Below are 19312 nucleotides of genomic sequence, written 5' to 3' on the forward strand. Positions count from 1 at the left end.
CTTTAGATGTTGTAGTTATTATATACAATGCATTTAATTTATTTGGATATTATAAAATAATCAAATCTTACTTATAACCAATTTCATTTGTAGCATATATAAAAGGAAAAAAAAAATTATAGCAACAGAGAATCCCAACAACAAAATGCATTATGTCTGAAAAATCCATCCTTGTAAAAGCACCTACCTGTTAGTATTAATTAAAAGAAATCATGTGATAAATATTATTATCTCAAGATTAGATATTTAAAAAACTTAAATTTAAGAAAATTGAATTATTGAATATGATTGGGTTAGAAATTATTATAAGAAAATTTAGTCAAAATTCATAGAGTAGTAAAAAGGAGAACTTATACTTTTTTTAAAAATAAAAAATTTCCTTAAAATGTGTATTGTTTGGTTATAAAAGTTATAAGAAAAAGCACTTAAAAAATGTTTTTCTAGAAGCTATATGATTAATAAGTCGAAAAGAGTGACGAAGAAATCGTACGGGGTGATTGAAATCACGGTAGGCTTCCGCCTCACACTGGATAAAAGCAGTTGCGCGATCTTCTGTTTCCTCCCAAAGAAAACCATTCTCATTTCCAAAAACCTTGTCACGCTCTCAAGAACCCTTTTCTCGATCCTCTTATGGCCTCAAAATTCACAAATCTCCCCAACGATGTCATCATCAACATATTCGAGAAAGTGTTGATCGCCAAATCCATATGACATATTTCTTTCGTCTCCAAAACTTTTTCCAGCCTCGTCACTAAAACCCGCTCCATCTCCATAGAACTCCCATGCACCTTGCCTTCCAACGCTGATTTGGTGTCCGTGCTTCCTGTATGGCCAGCGGGGCTTCTCGTCTTTCTAAGCCAATTTTCTTGGCTCGAGAATGTCATCTTTCAATTCTCTTTTCAAGATAATGATCTCCCCACCGACTCCCCATCGGTGAGGTGGAAACACGACTCAAATGATCTCGTCATCCTTCGTGTCGAGAAGTGCGTTGCTGATGATGGTGGAGTTTATTCCACCATTCAAGTCATGAATCGGCGGATAGAGGTAAAACAACTTTTTCTCGTTTGGAGAAACTTCTAGCATATGATTCCTACAAGAGGACTAAATACATAAAAACGTTTGTCGACATGCTTCCAAATATAAAGGAAGTGTTTTCATTTGACATTGCAATGAGGGGCACGATATTCTTGGAAAATGAAGCAATTCGAAATCTGAAAATGAATCATAAAAAACGGGACACACGATTGTAACAGTTTATCGTAAAATGTGGATGAACCCCTGTGGATTTGCCACTGTCCGGACATGTTACGAAGAATGTGACACTTTATTTGGAGATAGAGATTGAAGTTTCTGATGGGTTCATGACCCAGAACTGCTTCCATGAACGTGAGTATTCTGAAGTGGCATACATGATGGTACAGAAACAAGAATTGCTGCAGGACGAGGGTCTACGACTGAAACATCGTTGGACGGATTAGTCTAATTTGTTCCACTATGTTTTAGCTAGGCTTTTTTAGGAAGTATTTTGAGATTTTGTTTTGCATGAAACTAGTTCCTTTTGATTGGACACTTTGATTTTATTTTATTTTTTTGTGAAATAAAGATTTTCTAGGGACTTTGTGCTAGCTAGATTGATCATGACTTGAAGTAAATAGTCATTGGCGTCTCATCGGGGATTAAAAAGTCCAAGAAAATCACTTCAATAATTACTCATTTCTCTTACAATTAATGGAAATTGTACCTAATTAATGAGTCGACGCGAAATCAGCCACAAACCAACAATTATATATATATATAACTTTATATGCTACTAGATAATTAGATCATATATATCATTTAACACTGGTTATAAGAATTAATTAATTTTTAAAATTCTCATGAGAATAGACATAATGGGTGTGTATTGTTAATTGTAAGATGTTGCGTAATTTGTTAAGAAATTAACGCCATATTTTTTTAAAAAAAAATCATTATAAAATGTATTATGCATACACTAAGTAAAAAAATATCATTATAAAATGTGTATAACATGGATGTATGTGTGTCATGTGTTAAATATTTTGCAGTAGGGTCTGGCTAAACTCGAGACCTGCTTGGGACCATTTAGGTCTAAACCCACCTCGTCGGGGTGGTTTTATTACGGGACCGGGTTTTCGATTCGATTTATTTTTATCCATATACCTCATTGAGACTCGCCTACATATTTTTTTGAGGGGATAAAGTTGTCGATGCATCGAAGTTCACAACTTTTGAACATTGAGGGTGTTATTAGCATAGTAGATAGATTTTGAGAATCGAAGATATCAATCTTGAATTTTTTGAAAATTCATTTCTTTCGATTCCATCACAAACCCGTGGAAACCAAAACAATAGTGCCATTTAGGGATGATAATTTTTCTCACATGTTCGAGGTCCCGCTGAGAAAACCCAAAATAGAGACGGGGACTCTCGATATTTTCGGATTCGAAGAATTTTTTAAATATTCGAAATAGTTTGGGACGGGTACGGGGATATCATCCCCATCTCGAACCCGCTAATAATATTATTATATTAATTATATTATTATTTTATAAATAATTATTATTATTATTTATATTAATATTAGTTCTAAAGTTTTTGAAAAAATTAAAATTATTATTATTATTATTGATATTAATATTAATTTTGATATTATGATTAATACTAACAGTATAATAATATGTTCGTGTTCGGAGATTCTCCGAGCACACTCTCATCTCGTCTCATTAATATTTTTTTAATGAAGATGAGGCGGGAATGAAGATTTGTTTCTTGCAGGATTATTCGAACCTGAAAAATGGGATCAGAATGAGTATGAAGACAAACAGACCCAACCCCAGTTTAGTACTATTGTCATCCCTATTGCCACTTTTTCCACACAACATTGGATTGTTTTTTTTTTTTTACAATTAGACATTATAATTTATGAATGATTTTGCGACCGTAGTTTATTACACATGTACACCAAAACTAATGGAACGGTTCCAATTGGACTCAATATAAAGGACCACCTTAATTTCCAGATTTAAATTCGATTAATTTAATTACACAAGCGCGAACGTTTTTGCGACCACCACCTGGACCCAGTCAAACTCCGCCGGCATCGGATCTCTATCGCGGCCTCCGCCTGTTTGGAGGAGAATATTCCGGTATCTCCACAGTCGGACCACCGTATCCAATCATGACCCCTGAATAGTAAATATCTCTTTTCTTTTTGTATTTCAGATAAAATCTGAGGACCTAAAATCTTCCTAGGGATTCAATTTTTATTTAAAATTCTATTTTGATTGGTTTCATGTGAGTCTTATTTGTAAACAGTGTGAATTTCATTTTGCGTTTCCCCCTGATGTCATGATATTAGTAGATCCATGGTTATGGTTTTGGGTACAAATCACTCAAATAGATTCCGGACAGCGCTTAATTATGGCATCTAACTTCTGTTTCCAGAAATTAAAATGATTGAAATACTTGTAGCGTAGAATTGTCAAAATAGTTAAGGTAAATTAAATTTTAAAAAAAAAAATAGTTAAGGTAAAATCGACCCGCTGCTTGCGGTAATTTTTGGAGATAATTCTTGTCTGTTTTTCGAAACATTATCCAGACCGGTGCTTTTTTCAATGACTCTCATAATATTTTAAATAAATGATCATTTTGATTTTAGGCTAAGTAGGCTTTTAATTTGTTCTGAATCACAGAATGATAAGGTGGAATTTTTAATTTTTATGCTTTGTACAAATGTGTGGGGGGCTCCGATTTGGTATTATAAATAATATGGAGAGTCATTAACATGTGATTGTATGTCTTGCAGTGACTACCTGTTCAAGCTTCTTTTAATTGGAGATTCCGGAGTTGGCAAGTCATGTCTCCTCCTGAGATTTTCTGTAAGACTCTACGTGTGCATGTAGTCGGGGTGATAGGATAATAGGGTGATTGATTTTTAATGCACTAAGAAGTGTAATGCGATTATTTAAATGGTAGAACGAGATAATTAGTTTATATTTGGTACGGCAGGGGATTTTGACTTTAACAATAGTATGGCATTGCTAAAAGTTTTTAGCCAAGTGAGAGTACTTTGCATTTTATTGACTTTTTATATTGAACAATAGATTGATAAGGGTACGCAGTAAATGTTTTATATGTTGCAAGTTGACAGTGACTTTACGAAATTCTAGAGTTGTGAACTGTTGGTGCTTGTATAGAATAAGTAATGCTAATATGCTATGTTGATGATGCTCTATGTCTCCGCTGATTTCTTCCAACTTTTCTCTGTTAGCAAAAAATAAAAACATGACTGGTCGTTGGAAATCTTACGTTGAAGCGTTTTATTAATATCTTTGGAGAACATACAAAATTAAGTTTCCCATGAAAGTAATATAACTGCTGAGAGTGCTGCCAATTTGACTAACCTACAGAGTGAAAATTTTCCTTACTTGTAATAGGTAAGTGGATTAATTACATTCCGAAATTGTACTGAAAACTGGTGCCTATTGCATCATGAATTCATCGTTTTCTTTCTAACTATTTACTTGTGGATCTAGGCTAGTGATTGATCATTGTTGTTCAATTCATACAGGATGATTCGTACCTGGACAGTTACATCAGCACAATTGGTGTTGATTTTGTAAGAACTCGCTGTGTTCTTTTTCTTGATTGTTGCGGGTGGGTCATGGGTGTGTGAATGGGTTGGTTGATTTACATGGCACAATCAGAAATCTTATTCTGTTTTTACTTTTACAGAAAATACGCACCGTGGAGCAAGATGGGAAGACCATTAAACTTCAGATTGTAAGTTGCCGTGATTATAAGTCTAATCAAAAGACTTGGCAGTCACTTGTAGATAGTTATTGAATATTTTGGATAAATCTTTATGTTATTTAAAGATTTATAATTGTTGCAAGATTTGCTCCTTTTGTTAGGTAGTATCGATGGTGAAATATTTTTTATCCTTCAGTAAATTAATTGGGCATGTTGTTAAGGTCTCAAGTGATTTACTAATCTGTCCTGTGCTATTCACAACAACTTAATCTTTTATTATTTGGTTGTAAAGGGAAAATGTATCGAGGAAAATGATTTGTAATTTTTTAGCTGCTAGGGAGATTTATTGTACTTGAAACATTTTTACCTTTCGGCAAATTATTCACTAGTTCTTTTCTTCCAAGTAAAGTTTTGATTCCTAGACGAAGTTATCACATGACCTCCCTCAAAGAAATGATTCCACACTTTCAGCTTCTAGCATGGTGTTTACAGCACAATGATTTGCTATGATTTTACTTTTGAGTTTTCAACTATTTCTTAAAATGTTTTATTCATGAATATTTGAGTGGTTTATTTTGAGCAATTTTTTGCTCAAATGTTTTTTTGTTCTACCTGATACTCTTTTTTTCTTCGCGGAGCCTCACTCACGTTTTCTTTTCGGTTTGCATTTTTCAGTGGGATACAGCTGGACAAGAGCGATTCAGAACCATAACTAGTAGCTACTACCGTGGGGCACATGGCATTATAGTAAGTTTATTTCAGGTTGCCCAATCTCTTGCAGGCAATTCCTGCATGCTTTTAAATGTGTCCTCAGTCTGCTTGGAATTTTGTTGCAGATAGTGTATGATGTTACTGACCAAGAAAGCTTCAACAATGTGAAGCAATGGTTGAGTGAAATTGATCGTTATGCTAGTGATAATGTAAACAAGCTTTTAGTAGGAAACAAGTGTGACCTCGCTGATAACAGAGCCGTGCCATTTGAAACAGCCAAGGTATGGATTTTATCATCATGCAATCATGCAATCTGAAGCTGACTCAGTCAGCTAAACTACTTTTGTTTAATCAGGCATTTGCGGATGAAATGGGTATCCCATTCATGGAGACAAGTGCAAAAAATGCGACAAATGTTGAACAAGCTTTCATGGCGATGGCTGCTGACATTAAAAACAGGTCTTTTTTTTTTTAATGCACAGGTTTTTAATTTAGAACAGTCGGGCATCGAATGTGTAGTCTAGACCGTTGAATCTGTATTTACTGTATTAATCTTTTTCTTTAACATTTCTCGTTTTAATTTGATCACAGGATGGCAAGTCAGCCAGCATCAAGCAATGCAAGGCCACCTACCGTGCAAATTCGAGGTCAACCAGTTGCCCAGAACAGTGGCTGCTGTTCTTCGTAACGGTCTTCCACAAAAGCTCCATCACAACACCGTCACGTCTACTTTATCGTGCTGTGCGTCATAGCAGTTCTATTGTTTTCAAATATATTTGGTTTCTCATAGCCCTTTAAAATTATGTTCAACTGCTTTCTCTAGTAATATATTTGTTTGTTGGCTATTGGTAACCTTAGCACCCCTCCTTATAACAGTGTTGTAGCTTTTGCAAACATGTAGTAGAACAAGAATTTGGCACAATTTCTTTTGTTACAAGTATTATGTTATATCGTGGTTTATGTTCACGTTTAAATTGAGATAATCTGCGATTATTATTATTTTTTTATTGATGGGTTTTGCATTTAAACTAAAATGTTGTTATTAATTTTCGTTATTATTCCCCGAAATATGTTGTACATTCTTAATTCTTTTTTCTTATTACTAAAATCACGCATCAAAATAAAATAAATTTCATTTGAGCTGTCGACCAACTCAGATTTCCAATGATAATAAATCATGTAGATGTCCATAATCCACCAAAATGTCAGTTACTATTACACAAGCATTTAATAACTCCATTGTATTTTAAGCTTTAAATCTCCAAAAGGCTGTTTGTTCGGGTATATATAATCCTCATCTCCTTTCCCATATTTAACATGTTTTTGCCAATGAATGGAAACGAGGACCAACGCAGTGCACCTTCTTTAGCGTCGAAAGAATCGAGTGGCCTCGGGTCGATCCATGACAACTTCCATGATCTGTTAGATGAGGCTCTCTATGAGTCCGATGACTTTCGGATGTATGGGTACAAGGTCACAAGGTGCCCTAGTAGGTGCAGACATAACTGGATGTCGTGCCCATTCGTGCATTTTGGGGAGAAGGCACGTCGTCGTGACCCGCGATTATACTACTACGTTGGCATCCTGTGTCCCGACTACAAGGACGGGGGGATGTGTCTGAGAGGCGATTCTTGTGTTTTCGCGCATGGTGCTTTCGAGCATTGGCTCCATCCTGATAAGTACCGTACTCGTATGTGCAATGCGCGTGCTTTTTGTACTAGGAGGGTGTGCTTCTTTGCACACTCGGTGCAAGAACTCCGGCAAGAAACTAGTTACCCGTGGTACTAGATAGCTAGATTGCAATACATGCAAATTGAGATGAAAATATAATTCAATAATACAAAGATATTTATTGCCGTATTATAAAAAATTATATGTAAATTATATCTCATTTTCATTTGAGTACTCTGTCTATCTATCTATAATAATTAATTAAGAACGAGATTTCCAAAATCCCCGTACACATTAATTTGGCTTTAATGTTTATATAATTTTTTGTTTTGAATTCGACTCTTTGAAAACGATGAATGACTTTAATGTGGATGTAATTTTACTTTTGAATTTGACTCTTTGAAACGAAGAATGATTATATATTAAATTATTTTTTATTTGATATAATAAAATGTAATTAAATTTTCATTTTTCACAATAATTAAAAATCATCTTATTCTTCCTCTTGTATATATTTAATTTTTTATAAATATCATAACTAAAAAATATGTGATACATAATATTCATATATCATATTATACATACAACATCGTTAATACGCTCGATCCCTAGTATTTATTATGAGAGTTACATATGTGTTGATTCTTAGAATATTTCATTTTTACTTATGAATCTTTCAATTTTGTAGTGTTATATTTTTCATACATACCATATAAAAAATAATTTGTGTTACTCATTAAGATTTTTAATTTTTGAACTTTTTCTGTCTTGCATCGTATGGCACCCCGTCCCCAAACGTTGTAACTTATTTGTTTGTACAATCACGATTTACGCACGATTTGTAAACTTCCATTTTCTTTTTGAATTGTATACATCCGATTTTGAGTTTCCTCTGCACGGAATTACACTTATTTATTTTAGTTTTGAAAATTGAGTTGCAACGAAATTAAAGAAAAAATTGTTAGAATAGATGTCATGTAAGTCAACGGTTGGTTAATGAATTTATTAATTCAGATATAATAAACAGTTTTTATTTTAATATAATTTATATTTCATGGTTTCATTTTACTTTATCTATATACTCATCTAAAAATCATTTATAAAGACCTTGATTATACTTTAATACAAATGAATGAAACTCATTTTTAAACACTGTATATTCTAAATTCGTTCCTAGTTGATTCGGCCGCCTAAAAACAAGGATAAAAGTCGCTTGAGCTTGAGACGAGCATCTGTGATGTTGTGTACCGTGCTTCATGATAAAGACATAGAGATATTCAATCATGCAGATGGGTAATCATATGATAATTGTACCAAACAACCCTCCATCGGACTTGCCAAGTGGTTATCGTTTATCGAAAGAAAAAATATGTGGTTACGATTGTACATCATTAGTCCTTACTGCCCGGGATAACACTGAAGCTCTACATACTAGAATTGTGTTTTGACTCGTTTACCGACTTCGCGAGGGTCACAAGGTGGCGAAATTGTGTGCAATTGCGACATTTGTAGAAGCTAGTGCATGTATTGTAGTCGAAAATTTACCGCTCAACCTAAGGGTGTGCATATCTTATGTGATCTAACGAAATAGTAGTGCATGAAATCTCTGGCCAGAGTGTAAGATGTATATTAGAGACAAGAGTTCTCTAGTTGTGCATGCGACGACACTATGAATATTTCGTGAATGTATCACATAACTATCGAATCTAATATGAAAACCTCGATGAACCAATGGTTGCAGATTCGATCGGAATATATGAGATGAAGAGACTGCATTGTACGTTAATCATTATCGATTGGTTCTTGCAGACACTATCAGTGATACCTAGGGAATCATGGGGCAATCCTACTAGACGCTCTTACCATCATTCAATGAGTTTAATCAAAAAATGATCAAATTATGAAATAGTAAATTCAAGTAGTTGAATTTATGATAATTAAAATTGGAAGAGAATAAATTTAAAGAGTTGAATTTATGGAATTTATGAAAAATTGAGAGTTTAAAATATTAAACTCAAAGGTTGAGTTTTGAAATATTAAATTAAATGTAATGAGAGTAAATATAATGAGCAGAGCTGGTAGGAGTATAAGTCCAACATACTAATTAATTAAACTTCTTAATGGATTTTGAAATATTAATTAATTAAAAAATTGGATTAGTCAATTAATTAACTAAGCATATTAATGTTTTGTTTAATTAAGGAACCTTAAACCTATAATTAAGGAAATGAAGTAAAACTCATTAATATTTTGTTTATTTAAAGAACCCTAAACCTATAACTAAGGAAACTAGGTTAATTAATGACTCATATTTTAAAAAAGCCACAAACCCTAGCCTCCAAACATTTGATTTTCGAAAAATTCTCTGAAAAATTTGGCCAATTTTAAAAAGAAAAATTAGGATTTGAATTTTAAAAAGAAAAATTAGGATTTGAATCATCAAGCAATTTAAAAGAACAACAAATATTCCAGTAGTAGATTTGATTGGAGATTGAAAAAAAGTTTCAAGAACAATTTAAAAAAAGAAAAAAGTATTTCAGTTGTGGATTTGATTGAAAATCGAAGAAAAGTCCCAAGAAAGATCGTTCAATTTAAAAAAGAACAAATATTCCAATCATGAATCCGATTAGATATGAACTTGATTGGATATGGAAGAAAAGTTTCAAGAAGATGGTTCGTAAAAAATACTACAAAAACTATCCAGTCAATATCAAAATTTTAATGTCAATTAATTTATTCATAATATATTCATAATCACTTTATAAATATTTATTTTTGTTCATGTCAATTAATCTATTCATAATATATTCATAATCACTTTATAAATATTTATTTTTGTTCATGTCAATTAATTTATTCATAATATATTCATAATCACTTTATAAATATTTATTTTTGTTCATGTCAATTAATTTATTCATAATATATTCATAATCACTTTATAAATATTTATTTTTGTTCATGTCAATTAATTTATTCATAATATATTCATAATCACTTTATATAAATTTATTTAAATGTCAAATAAATTTTTTTACAACTCCCGCTACGTTTTAGACACAAACAAATCGATTTCAATAAAATTTTGTTTTGATGATTATATTTTAGTTAATTTTTTCAACATATCTACATCGTAATAAAAATAATTCAATTTATTTAAAATTGTAAAAAATATTAGTTAAAAATATAAATTTATATTTATATACACTATTTGTACAGAAATACTCAAGATGCATCATTAAATCAAATATTCATTGAATAATTAATTGGTCTATAGCTAGAGCAAACCAAATTTCGCAAAGTTCTGGAATGATTTTAGTATAACCACTACTCCAATACGAACAAGATCTTGTGGTTTTCCTTTTTCTTTTCCAAGGCACACTGTTCACAAAATAGATCGGTTAAATTTGATTTCCATGCAAACTCAATTGTCACAAAATATGACATCCAAACTAACCGTTGAAAAATATCCAAAAATAATATAACAAATAAATAGATAAAGAAACTTATTATATCCCATTATTTAACATTAAAGAGACCTTATTTATAAAGTGAAATCGATTCAAGACCTAAATTAATTATTATTTATTATGTGAATCGAACCCAAAATGAACTCTACCACAATTAATGAAACACACACATACATATATCAAAGAAACAGTCATTCTACTGCCCGTGTTGCTCCGCCTTATCCTTCATCTCCCTCGCCTTTGTTGCCAATTTCGATTTCGCTTCGTCCACCTGATCCGCCCCCGGCGGTTGTTTCCCCGTCACGTACCTGTAGATCCAAGTCAGAACACTCACCGCCGCCACCCCGAACCCGCCGGAGGCCAAGAAACCTGAACACAGCAGGAAGATCGTGATCACCGCCGGCACCAAAACGGGGCTGAATATCACCAGCAGAGGCGTCGCCAGCGTCAGGGCTATAACCGTGGCCGCCACGGTCAGGCCGGATAGGAGGAGGAGAGAGCCACCGGCAGTGACAGCTGTTGCGGCCTTTACCACCTGGTGGCTAACCGGCTGCTTCTGTTGATGCATCATCGGGTACCTGCCTGGGTGCTGCGGGTCGTACGGGTATCGATCGGCCATTGTTTAGCTAGCTTGGAAGAAGCTCGAAACCCTGAAAATTGTTTACAGTAATTTTACGCAGCTATGGGTATTTTATGTGAATTTGTTGATGGGAAGAAAAGGGATTTAAATAGGGCAGAGGGGAGAGTGCGTGGCGGAAGCCCGGCTTTACGTGGCGGAGAGTCAACATGCATGCAAGTGACAGAGGTTTTTATACACACACATCATTTTTTTTATTTCCATTTTTTTAAGAAAACAAAAAATAAATTTATTTTGTCTATTATTTATAAAAATATGATAAAATTAATTTGAAAATTTTAAATTTTCCTGATTTTTAATAAGGTTTTATTAAAAAAGTTGCATAAAATTAATTTCCATGCTAAAAATAAAAAAGAATAGATTGTATTTCGGGAATTCAGAAAAATAAATCATGACATTAATTTATATCATTATATCCAACCTTATTATAGAGGACAAGACAAATAGAATCAACCACAATTAATTATTATCATTATTATACCTTTGGGGATACAGAATAGCACTAATCTATAGTTTAACATAATTAAATTTAGGTAAAATTGTATTTTTTGTCAAATATATATTTTTATTTTTTATATAATTGTCTGTCTGGTAAAATTTCAATCTTATTTCACTATCTTTGAGTTTTGAGCAGTTTTTTTCCTGGTAAAATTGCAATTTTTTTCTGACATAACACTTGTATATAAGGCATAAATGATTAGAATTGTGAAAATATAAAAATATAAAATTAGATAACTAAAATTGCAAAAACTGGAAATTACAATTTCCCTTTAAACTTATAATTAGAGTTAATCTTTAGTCAATTAATCAAGATGTTGATAGCTAGCTAGACACTTACATCTTCATAAATAAATATTTATGCTTGTGGTAATATCAAAAAATAAAAGATATATAAAACTAATTATACCTATATTTATGCACACAGCAAAACCCATGGTTTCATCCCATTTTATTACAAATTAAGAAAATGGCATTTTAATTTAAAATATCCTTACTTTTAAATGTGAGTTGTGTGTGGACCAAACCCCCAATACGTAGAAAAATTATTTTCCAAAAAATTCCATCCGGGCGGCGGGTGTTTATTTTCTCACAACCCGTCGATGCCCAAAAATGTTATTTTCAAAGAGAGAACAAAAGTTCCACATATTAACTTTAAAGATTGTAGTGTACATTCAAATTTGATTTGTATTAATTTTTCAAGGGTTAGAAGAAGCAGACGAACGTCCCTGATGAAATCTCTCCTTATTTTACTATCTCTACACTTCATTCAACTCTGTGGATGACCATCGGAGTCTGGCTTAGTAGTTCAACTAGTTTTCAACGTAGGTTGCTTTAAATTAGTTTTAGAAAGAGTTTAATGGATCGTCTCTTATCTCTAGCAACAGGCATGCTACCTCATCCTCTACGATCTTTTTTTTTTTGGTTCAGTAAAGAATTTGTTACAATTAAATCTTGAAACTGACGTATCGTCGTAAACTTGAGAACTTGATATTAGATGAACTATAAGTTATTGACATGACTCATCTCAAGGACTAGAAATTGAATGACTTTTTTTATGAGGATCAACAATCTTCAAATCGTAGAATTTTCGATATTAAGTTACTTGTTAGTCATTCGTAATATACTAATCTTTATAAGTTCCATCCCTTTCGCTTTAGATATTGCTTAATGTATAGTTTGGTACTTTCATTTCCTCGAGTAAGCTCTATTTTGTAGGCTTTTTTTAAACATTTATATATTTGATAATTCATATTGAAAATTATTGATATTTTAAATATATTGACATTAAATTCGTGTATACAAACAAGGCCCGATTTTTCTTTCATTTTTTTTATTTCTCCCTTTTCTCAAACTAAAATTTAGGCCAAAACCTCATTGTTCATCAAGCAAAGGTTCGATTTGTGCACACACACACACAACACTTGTTTTGTACACATTTTTCATCTACGCCAAACAAGTCCCAACCTTTGTGCTTGCTCAGGCCGCCAATAACTGCTCGCCAGGTGGCAGCTGATCATTTGGAACCCTAGTTTATAAACATTAATAGATAGGCTCTCAATCTCCGGCGCGGCTTGATCAGCCACTGTATTGACTGTAACCTTCGTTCTCTTAGACGAGCCAAAATCCAAGCTGGCTGAAATTGTTGGAGCCGCTGGCTCCGGTGATCTCCGCTTAGCCGTGATTGTCACCGGCTCCAGCTCATTCAAGCCGATCTTGTGCGGGAAATTAAGCAACGCCTTCGCGCCGCGCATTCTGAAAGCCGCTCTGTCGTAAGCCAAAGCCGCTTCCTCAGCCGTCTCGTACGTCCCGAGCCATACGCGCGCGCCGTTTTTAGCCGGATCCCTTATCTCCGCCGCGAATTTACCCCACGGCCGCTGCCTCACTCCCCTATAGTGCCTCCCTTTCGACGGCACCGTCACGGACGCAGCTGAAAATTCCGTATTCGACGCAGCGGTGCTCATCTCAGGCTCCGATTCAAACCTCGGCTCGGGTTTAACGTCGTTAAACGGCGTCCATCCATCGCTAATGGCGTCACGCAGAACCCCGTAAATAACCATGTCCTCAGAGTCGTCAACCTTCAACGGCAGGTCACCCCAGGTCTCAGTTAAACACGGAATGAGACTGCTGAAACTCGAGCTCCGGAAATACAATGGCTGCGCTTCCGCCGGAAAAGCCACCGGCGTCAACTCCGTCATTCTTGGCTTGAACATGACGATTTGAATCAATCCAACAAATGTATTACTTTTCAAAATCTTGGATTTTTCTTAAATCAAGTAATGGTTGGAATTTGGATTGAAGATTTATTTCAAGAAATTCTGAATTCCGAATGAAAAAAATGTTGCTGTATATATAGGATCGAAGAGACAAGAACGGCACAGGAAGGTGCATGCACCCGTGCTAATATAAAATATATTTATCAAATTTATATATGATATGATCATTTAAATGTACGAAGGTTGGTTCCAGTGAAAGTTGCAAAGTGGGAGGAGAAGATCACGTGGTTATTGAAAGCAACTTGGAGTTTTTTAAGATAATAATAATTTAACATATTATATCATAAGTAAGAATAAAATGATAATGTCCAATTTATATATGACTAGATTATTAATTTAATTTTTTCAAAAACTTGTGTGACGGTCTCACGGGTCATATTTTGTGAGATGGATCTCTTATATTTGGATCATCCATGAAAAAGTATTACTTTTTATACTAAGAGTATTATTTTTTATAGTGAATATCGGTAGGATTGACTCGTCTCACAGATAAAAATTCGTGAGATCATCTCACAAAAGAAATACTCAACGGTAGTGGAATGATGCTATATTAGTATATAACAATGTAGCATAAAAAGTGTTTATATTTCGTCGTTTGCATATTACCGAATTATCTTTTTGGGTTTAATTTAGAGTGTATAAAAAAGTAGCGAATGCAGGTTCTCGAGGTATAAAAATAATAATAAAAAGGGCTTATTTATTATTTGTCATTATATTTATAAAACTCTTCCAATATCAACAAAAAATATTTTATTTTTTCTTACCTCCTCATTACGTAAAAATTTTAATACACAATGGAAATAGATACAGTTGAATAAAATAAAGGTGGTTTTTTGGTGGAGTCCCTGTTGTGTACTCCACAAATAAACAACAAAAAGGCAAGTGGTCGAAAGAGAGTAGAAACATCCTTCCATTTATATCAAATGATTATGTAAATACAACTTAACAATAAGTGTCGTTACTCTAAAAAAAATAAATAAATAAACAAAAATAAGTGTGGTTATTTTCCACTATTATGCAAACATTTATCTCTTTTTTGTATCATTTGCTATATTTAACATTTACTCTATGCTTACTTGTTTAAATACACTTTTCACGGTGTTTAAAAATTGTTTTGGGGGTAGAAGCCAAACGAAGGATCCTATTTTATTATATTTTTTATTATGTAATTTGTATGTTTTTTTATGTTTAATTTGTCCATTTATGTTCGGACTCCACTAAATTAATTTTAATATATTTCCACCTAAATATGTCAACAATTTTTTGTGACACAACACCATTTTTCATTTTCACCTCAGTACTTCGATGAAAAATACTCATTAAAATCGGAAAAAAATGTGAATTAATAGCCTAAGATGGTAAATTGATCGATGACAAAACATAATATTGAAACATACAAATTAGATGACTAAAAATATAATTTTTTATATATATACTATTTGCCGACATTAGATAAAATAAAATGTTACTTTAATAGAATTAATAATATCAAATATTACACAACGTTAACCTGTTAAGAAATGGTATACCATAAGTTTTGATAATGACAAATTACAACATCGAAATACTTAGAGTCCAAATGCCAAGTATTTTCATGTTTTTACATGTTACTAGTTGTTGGACAACTCAAGCCGCTAAGCATATATAGCATCAAGATTTCATGCTGCAAAACATCATAAGATCATCTCAAGAATCTGCTTCAAACCAGACAACTTAAATGATCAAAATATCTAAACGTTCAAGTATAACCAATCATACTTTAGCATATCAAGATGGATACTGTAACTCGAGCCGATCAATTACTACTAATTAAAGTAATCAAAGCACAGTATCATACCAACTCCCGATTGACAGAATATTTCTCAAAGTATCAAAAGCGAATCAAAGTTTTAGAGGTTAAAAAATCTAAAGCCGAAAAAATCTAATAGACATTAAATGGCTTTTAGTGAAGTGTACGATGATTGATAGAGACAATGTCATTCTATCAGGAATTAGTAAAGAGAGACAAGGTCATTCTATCAGAATTTAGTACTGATGATCGTCAAAAAATATTTTCGACCGTTGGAGCATTTCAATTATAAATATGTAAATTTAGAAGTGTAGAAATGACATAACAAAATCGATAATCAACCGAACTACGCGCATTTTAATATGCAATATCTAATATCTGAAACACTTTCATTCGATCATATATCAAGATGATCAACTTAGCACACACTTATCATACTATTATAGATATTCTAATGATCATTTTGTGCTACCCTACCAAGTTAAGTTGTCAAAGATAACCGCTGGTGTTAGTATTGATTTATGGTGAACCGAAGGTTCTTAAACAACCAAAAATTGTTGTGTAACCACTAAGAGTTTCGATCTAGGCAGTAATAAGTCCTAATCTAGTGGTTGTTACAAAGTATTGTAAAAGCAAAATTTTTTAATGAATACTTTCATAAGTGGAAGAATGAGTAACATATAAGTATTCATCTTCGAATATTCATAAAGTTTGTCTTCTTTACTGTACATACTTTATATTATCTATTTCCGTATCTTGCCGAGTGTTGGTAGCTGCTGCTTGCTTTGAAGGTATAAAACATCATTAGTCTAGTCAGATCGTTTTCGCACTTATTCACTTTAGTGGTCCAAAAATTAAATTTTATTTGTTCAATAATGTATCTTAACAACCTAAAAACTGTTAAAGCAAGCTTGGTTTTAGCGAATATTTTAAAAAAGTTTATTCATCTCTCAAAATTTTGTTCTGATCTCAATATTAAAGTTTGTGATTATATTTAGCACTTAATACCCCCATATGAATGGTCACTTTTGTTCACAACTAATTACTCTTGATACTAGCATAATAAATAAATTGGTAGGTTTTTTGTGATACAGTCTCCCGCATACATATCCATAGACATGTTCATATGCTCCATATATAAAATGAAATCAATACTTTGAAATGAAAAAAAAAATTAATGGGGTCAGGTATTAGATCTGTTTTTCATAAAATCGACTCGTGAGACGGTCTAATAGAATTATTTTTGTGTAAATATATATCTATTAAATAATCATGAACTATCAATATCTAAAATTTTGTAGTATTTTCAATCTTCTATTATTTGATAACTTCTTTGAACTTAATTTTATTGCGTACTCTTATGTTACAAAATAATCGAATTAATATATTTAAATTGTGGAATGATATTTGATATTTATCCCCAAGGGCCCGCCCATAATTTTTCTTAAATTAAAGATCAAAATATTTTATATATTCGTTCGCAAAAAAGAAATTGTATACAATTCATAGATGATGATAAGAAAAATGAAAGAAAATTGGACAAAACTAAATATGCTTGTGGAATTAATGTAAGTATGATAAATGGAAGAAGGAGAAGGGTAACCACAACAAGAACTAATAAAATAAAAACATCTGCTATTATTTCATTGTTATTGCTGAACATGGAGATATGCGTACTCTTGACTATTTTTTTCTTCCATTTTCAATTCTAAAGATTTGGATTTACCTGGAACAGACAATATCCTTTTCTATATCAAATTTAATTAACTTGGCTAAAAATAAATTCAAGAAATGATAATTACCTTAAGATCAATCAACGAAAATATCAAATATTTATGTTGTTTACTCAGTCCATCTTCAACCCATAAATCTATTTTGGTGCAGTTTCTGCACCAAATATAACATTCATCTCCAACCCATTTACTTCAAATCTTACACTAAAAAGTATATTACTAGGATATTCTTTTTGTTTACTATTTATTTATAAATTTAACAATATAATTATAATTAATGTTAACATTAGTATTATAATTATAATTTTATTTTTATTAATAGCTAAATTTATTTATTTGATTCTTATATATATTAACTCTAATATTTATAATACGAATTAATACAAATGCTTCATTATTAAACTTGACATAATTTTAATACAAATAATTTATTTTTAGAACTTAATATGAATCCAAATTCAAACATCTGAACAACTATATTCTTCTCACAAATGATCAATTAAAGCATTTCGTAGTTTATAGTGAGCATCTTTGTCTTTTATCCTTTTATATCGAGCGAGAAATTCTTGAAATCTGATATTCTCATCGACAACCATTTCTACATCCGGAGTTGGTGCTTCTCTCATATATTCAATGGGTGCGCTAAGATCACGTTCATATTCGATAATCATATTATGCATTATAATACATGCTGTAATTATATCATGTAAATGATGTTTCTTCCAAGCACGTGCTGGAGATGCCACAATCGCAAATCGAGATTGGAGAACACCAAATGCACGCTCCACGTCTTTTATACAGGATTCTTGTTTCATTGCAAAATATTTCTTTTTTGGACCGTGTGGATCGTGGATAGATTGTATAATAGTTGACCATTTAGGATAAATATCATCAGCCAAGTAATATCCTGTATCATATTATTTTCCTCCAATTGTATAATGAGCTCGAGGGGCAATACCTTGTGCGATGTTGGAAAATAGATTGGACGATCCCAAAACATTTATGTCATTATTGGATCCGGGCATACCAAAATATGCATGTCCATATCCAAAGGTCGTAGTCAGCTACTGCTTCTAAAATTATTGTTGGAGAACCACTACGACCTGCATATTGACCCGCCCAAGCCGTTGGACAATTTTTCCACTTCCAATGCATGTAATCAAGACTTCTCAACATTCCAGGGAATCCGCGTTGTTTACCAATATAAAGTAACATGGCAACATCATGGGCAGTAGGAGATCTCAAGTATCGCTCAGCAAAAACTTCCACCACGGCTCGACAAAAGTGTTGCATGCATTGAATTGCAGTGGACTCTCCAATTTTGATATATTCATCCGTAGCATCCGCAGGTAATGCATAAGCTAAAATTCGCAAAGCAGCAGTTGTTTTTTGAATAGTCGATAGCCCGAGACGCCCCACATTATCACTTCTTTGTGTGAAGTAAATATCATGATTCTTTACTTCATCAACTATACGAAGAAAAAGATTTCGAGACATTCGAAATCTCCGTCGGAACATTGCTTCGTTATATCTTGGGTTATCGGCAAAGTAATCGTTGAACAGATTACGGTCGGCAATTTCCCGATCACGGTGAATTACTATATGACCTGGTATTGAACCTCCGTGTGTGACTTTTTGCTCTTGGTGGATAATGTAGGTAGCAACCAACTGTTGATCTTCTGCTACAATATTCAATATTGCATTTCGTGTATTATCCAAATTCTCAAAATCATCCATCCAATTAATAGGTGTTT

At 32.8% G+C, this 19312-nt stretch overlaps 4 protein-coding genes and 1 pseudogene across 4 annotated transcripts in view; 3 read left to right on the forward strand and 2 right to left on the reverse strand.

Moving 5' to 3' along the window:
* Window positions 1-3043: 3043 nt before the first annotated feature.
* On the forward strand, window positions 3044-6450 carry LOC142539299 (ras-related protein RABD2a). The gene is made up of 8 exons (XM_075644671.1): window positions 3044-3213; window positions 3827-3899; window positions 4592-4639; window positions 4756-4803; window positions 5449-5520; window positions 5610-5765; window positions 5840-5943; window positions 6076-6450. The coding sequence occupies exons 1-8, from the start codon at window positions 3200-3202 to the stop codon at window positions 6170-6172; spliced, it is 612 nt and encodes a 203-aa protein (XP_075500786.1). The 5' UTR covers window positions 3044-3199; the 3' UTR covers window positions 6173-6450.
* Window positions 6451-6813: 363 nt separating this feature from the next.
* Window positions 6814-7272, forward strand: LOC142556959 (zinc finger CCCH domain-containing protein 54). Its single transcript, XM_075668442.1, has one exon. It carries the CDS (start codon window positions 6814-6816, stop codon window positions 7270-7272), a length of 459 nt encoding a protein of 152 aa, XP_075524557.1.
* Window positions 7273-10561: 3289 nt separating this feature from the next.
* Window positions 10562-11310, reverse strand: LOC142539401 (oleosin L-like). The gene has a single exon (XM_075644839.1). The coding sequence runs from the start codon at window positions 11242-11244 to the stop codon at window positions 10822-10824; it is 423 nt and encodes a 140-aa protein (XP_075500954.1). The 5' UTR covers window positions 11245-11310; the 3' UTR covers window positions 10562-10821.
* LOC142539388 (large ribosomal subunit protein eL15-like) overlaps window positions 11308-19312 on the forward strand; it is an 88415-nt gene continuing 80410 nt past the window's right edge. The window contains exon 1 of the mRNA XM_075644828.1: window positions 11308-11311. Within this exon, the coding sequence (XP_075500943.1) occupies window positions 11308-11311 (4 nt within the window). The remainder of the gene's footprint in view (window positions 11312-19312) is intronic.
* LOC142517646 (ethylene-responsive transcription factor 2-like) lies at window positions 13082-14134 on the reverse strand (annotated as a pseudogene).

The sequence above is a fragment of the Primulina tabacum genome, chromosome 1 (assembly GCF_025594145.1).
Source record: "Primulina tabacum isolate GXHZ01 chromosome 1, ASM2559414v2, whole genome shotgun sequence".
Lineage (NCBI taxonomy): Eukaryota > Viridiplantae > Streptophyta > Magnoliopsida > Lamiales > Gesneriaceae > Primulina > Primulina tabacum.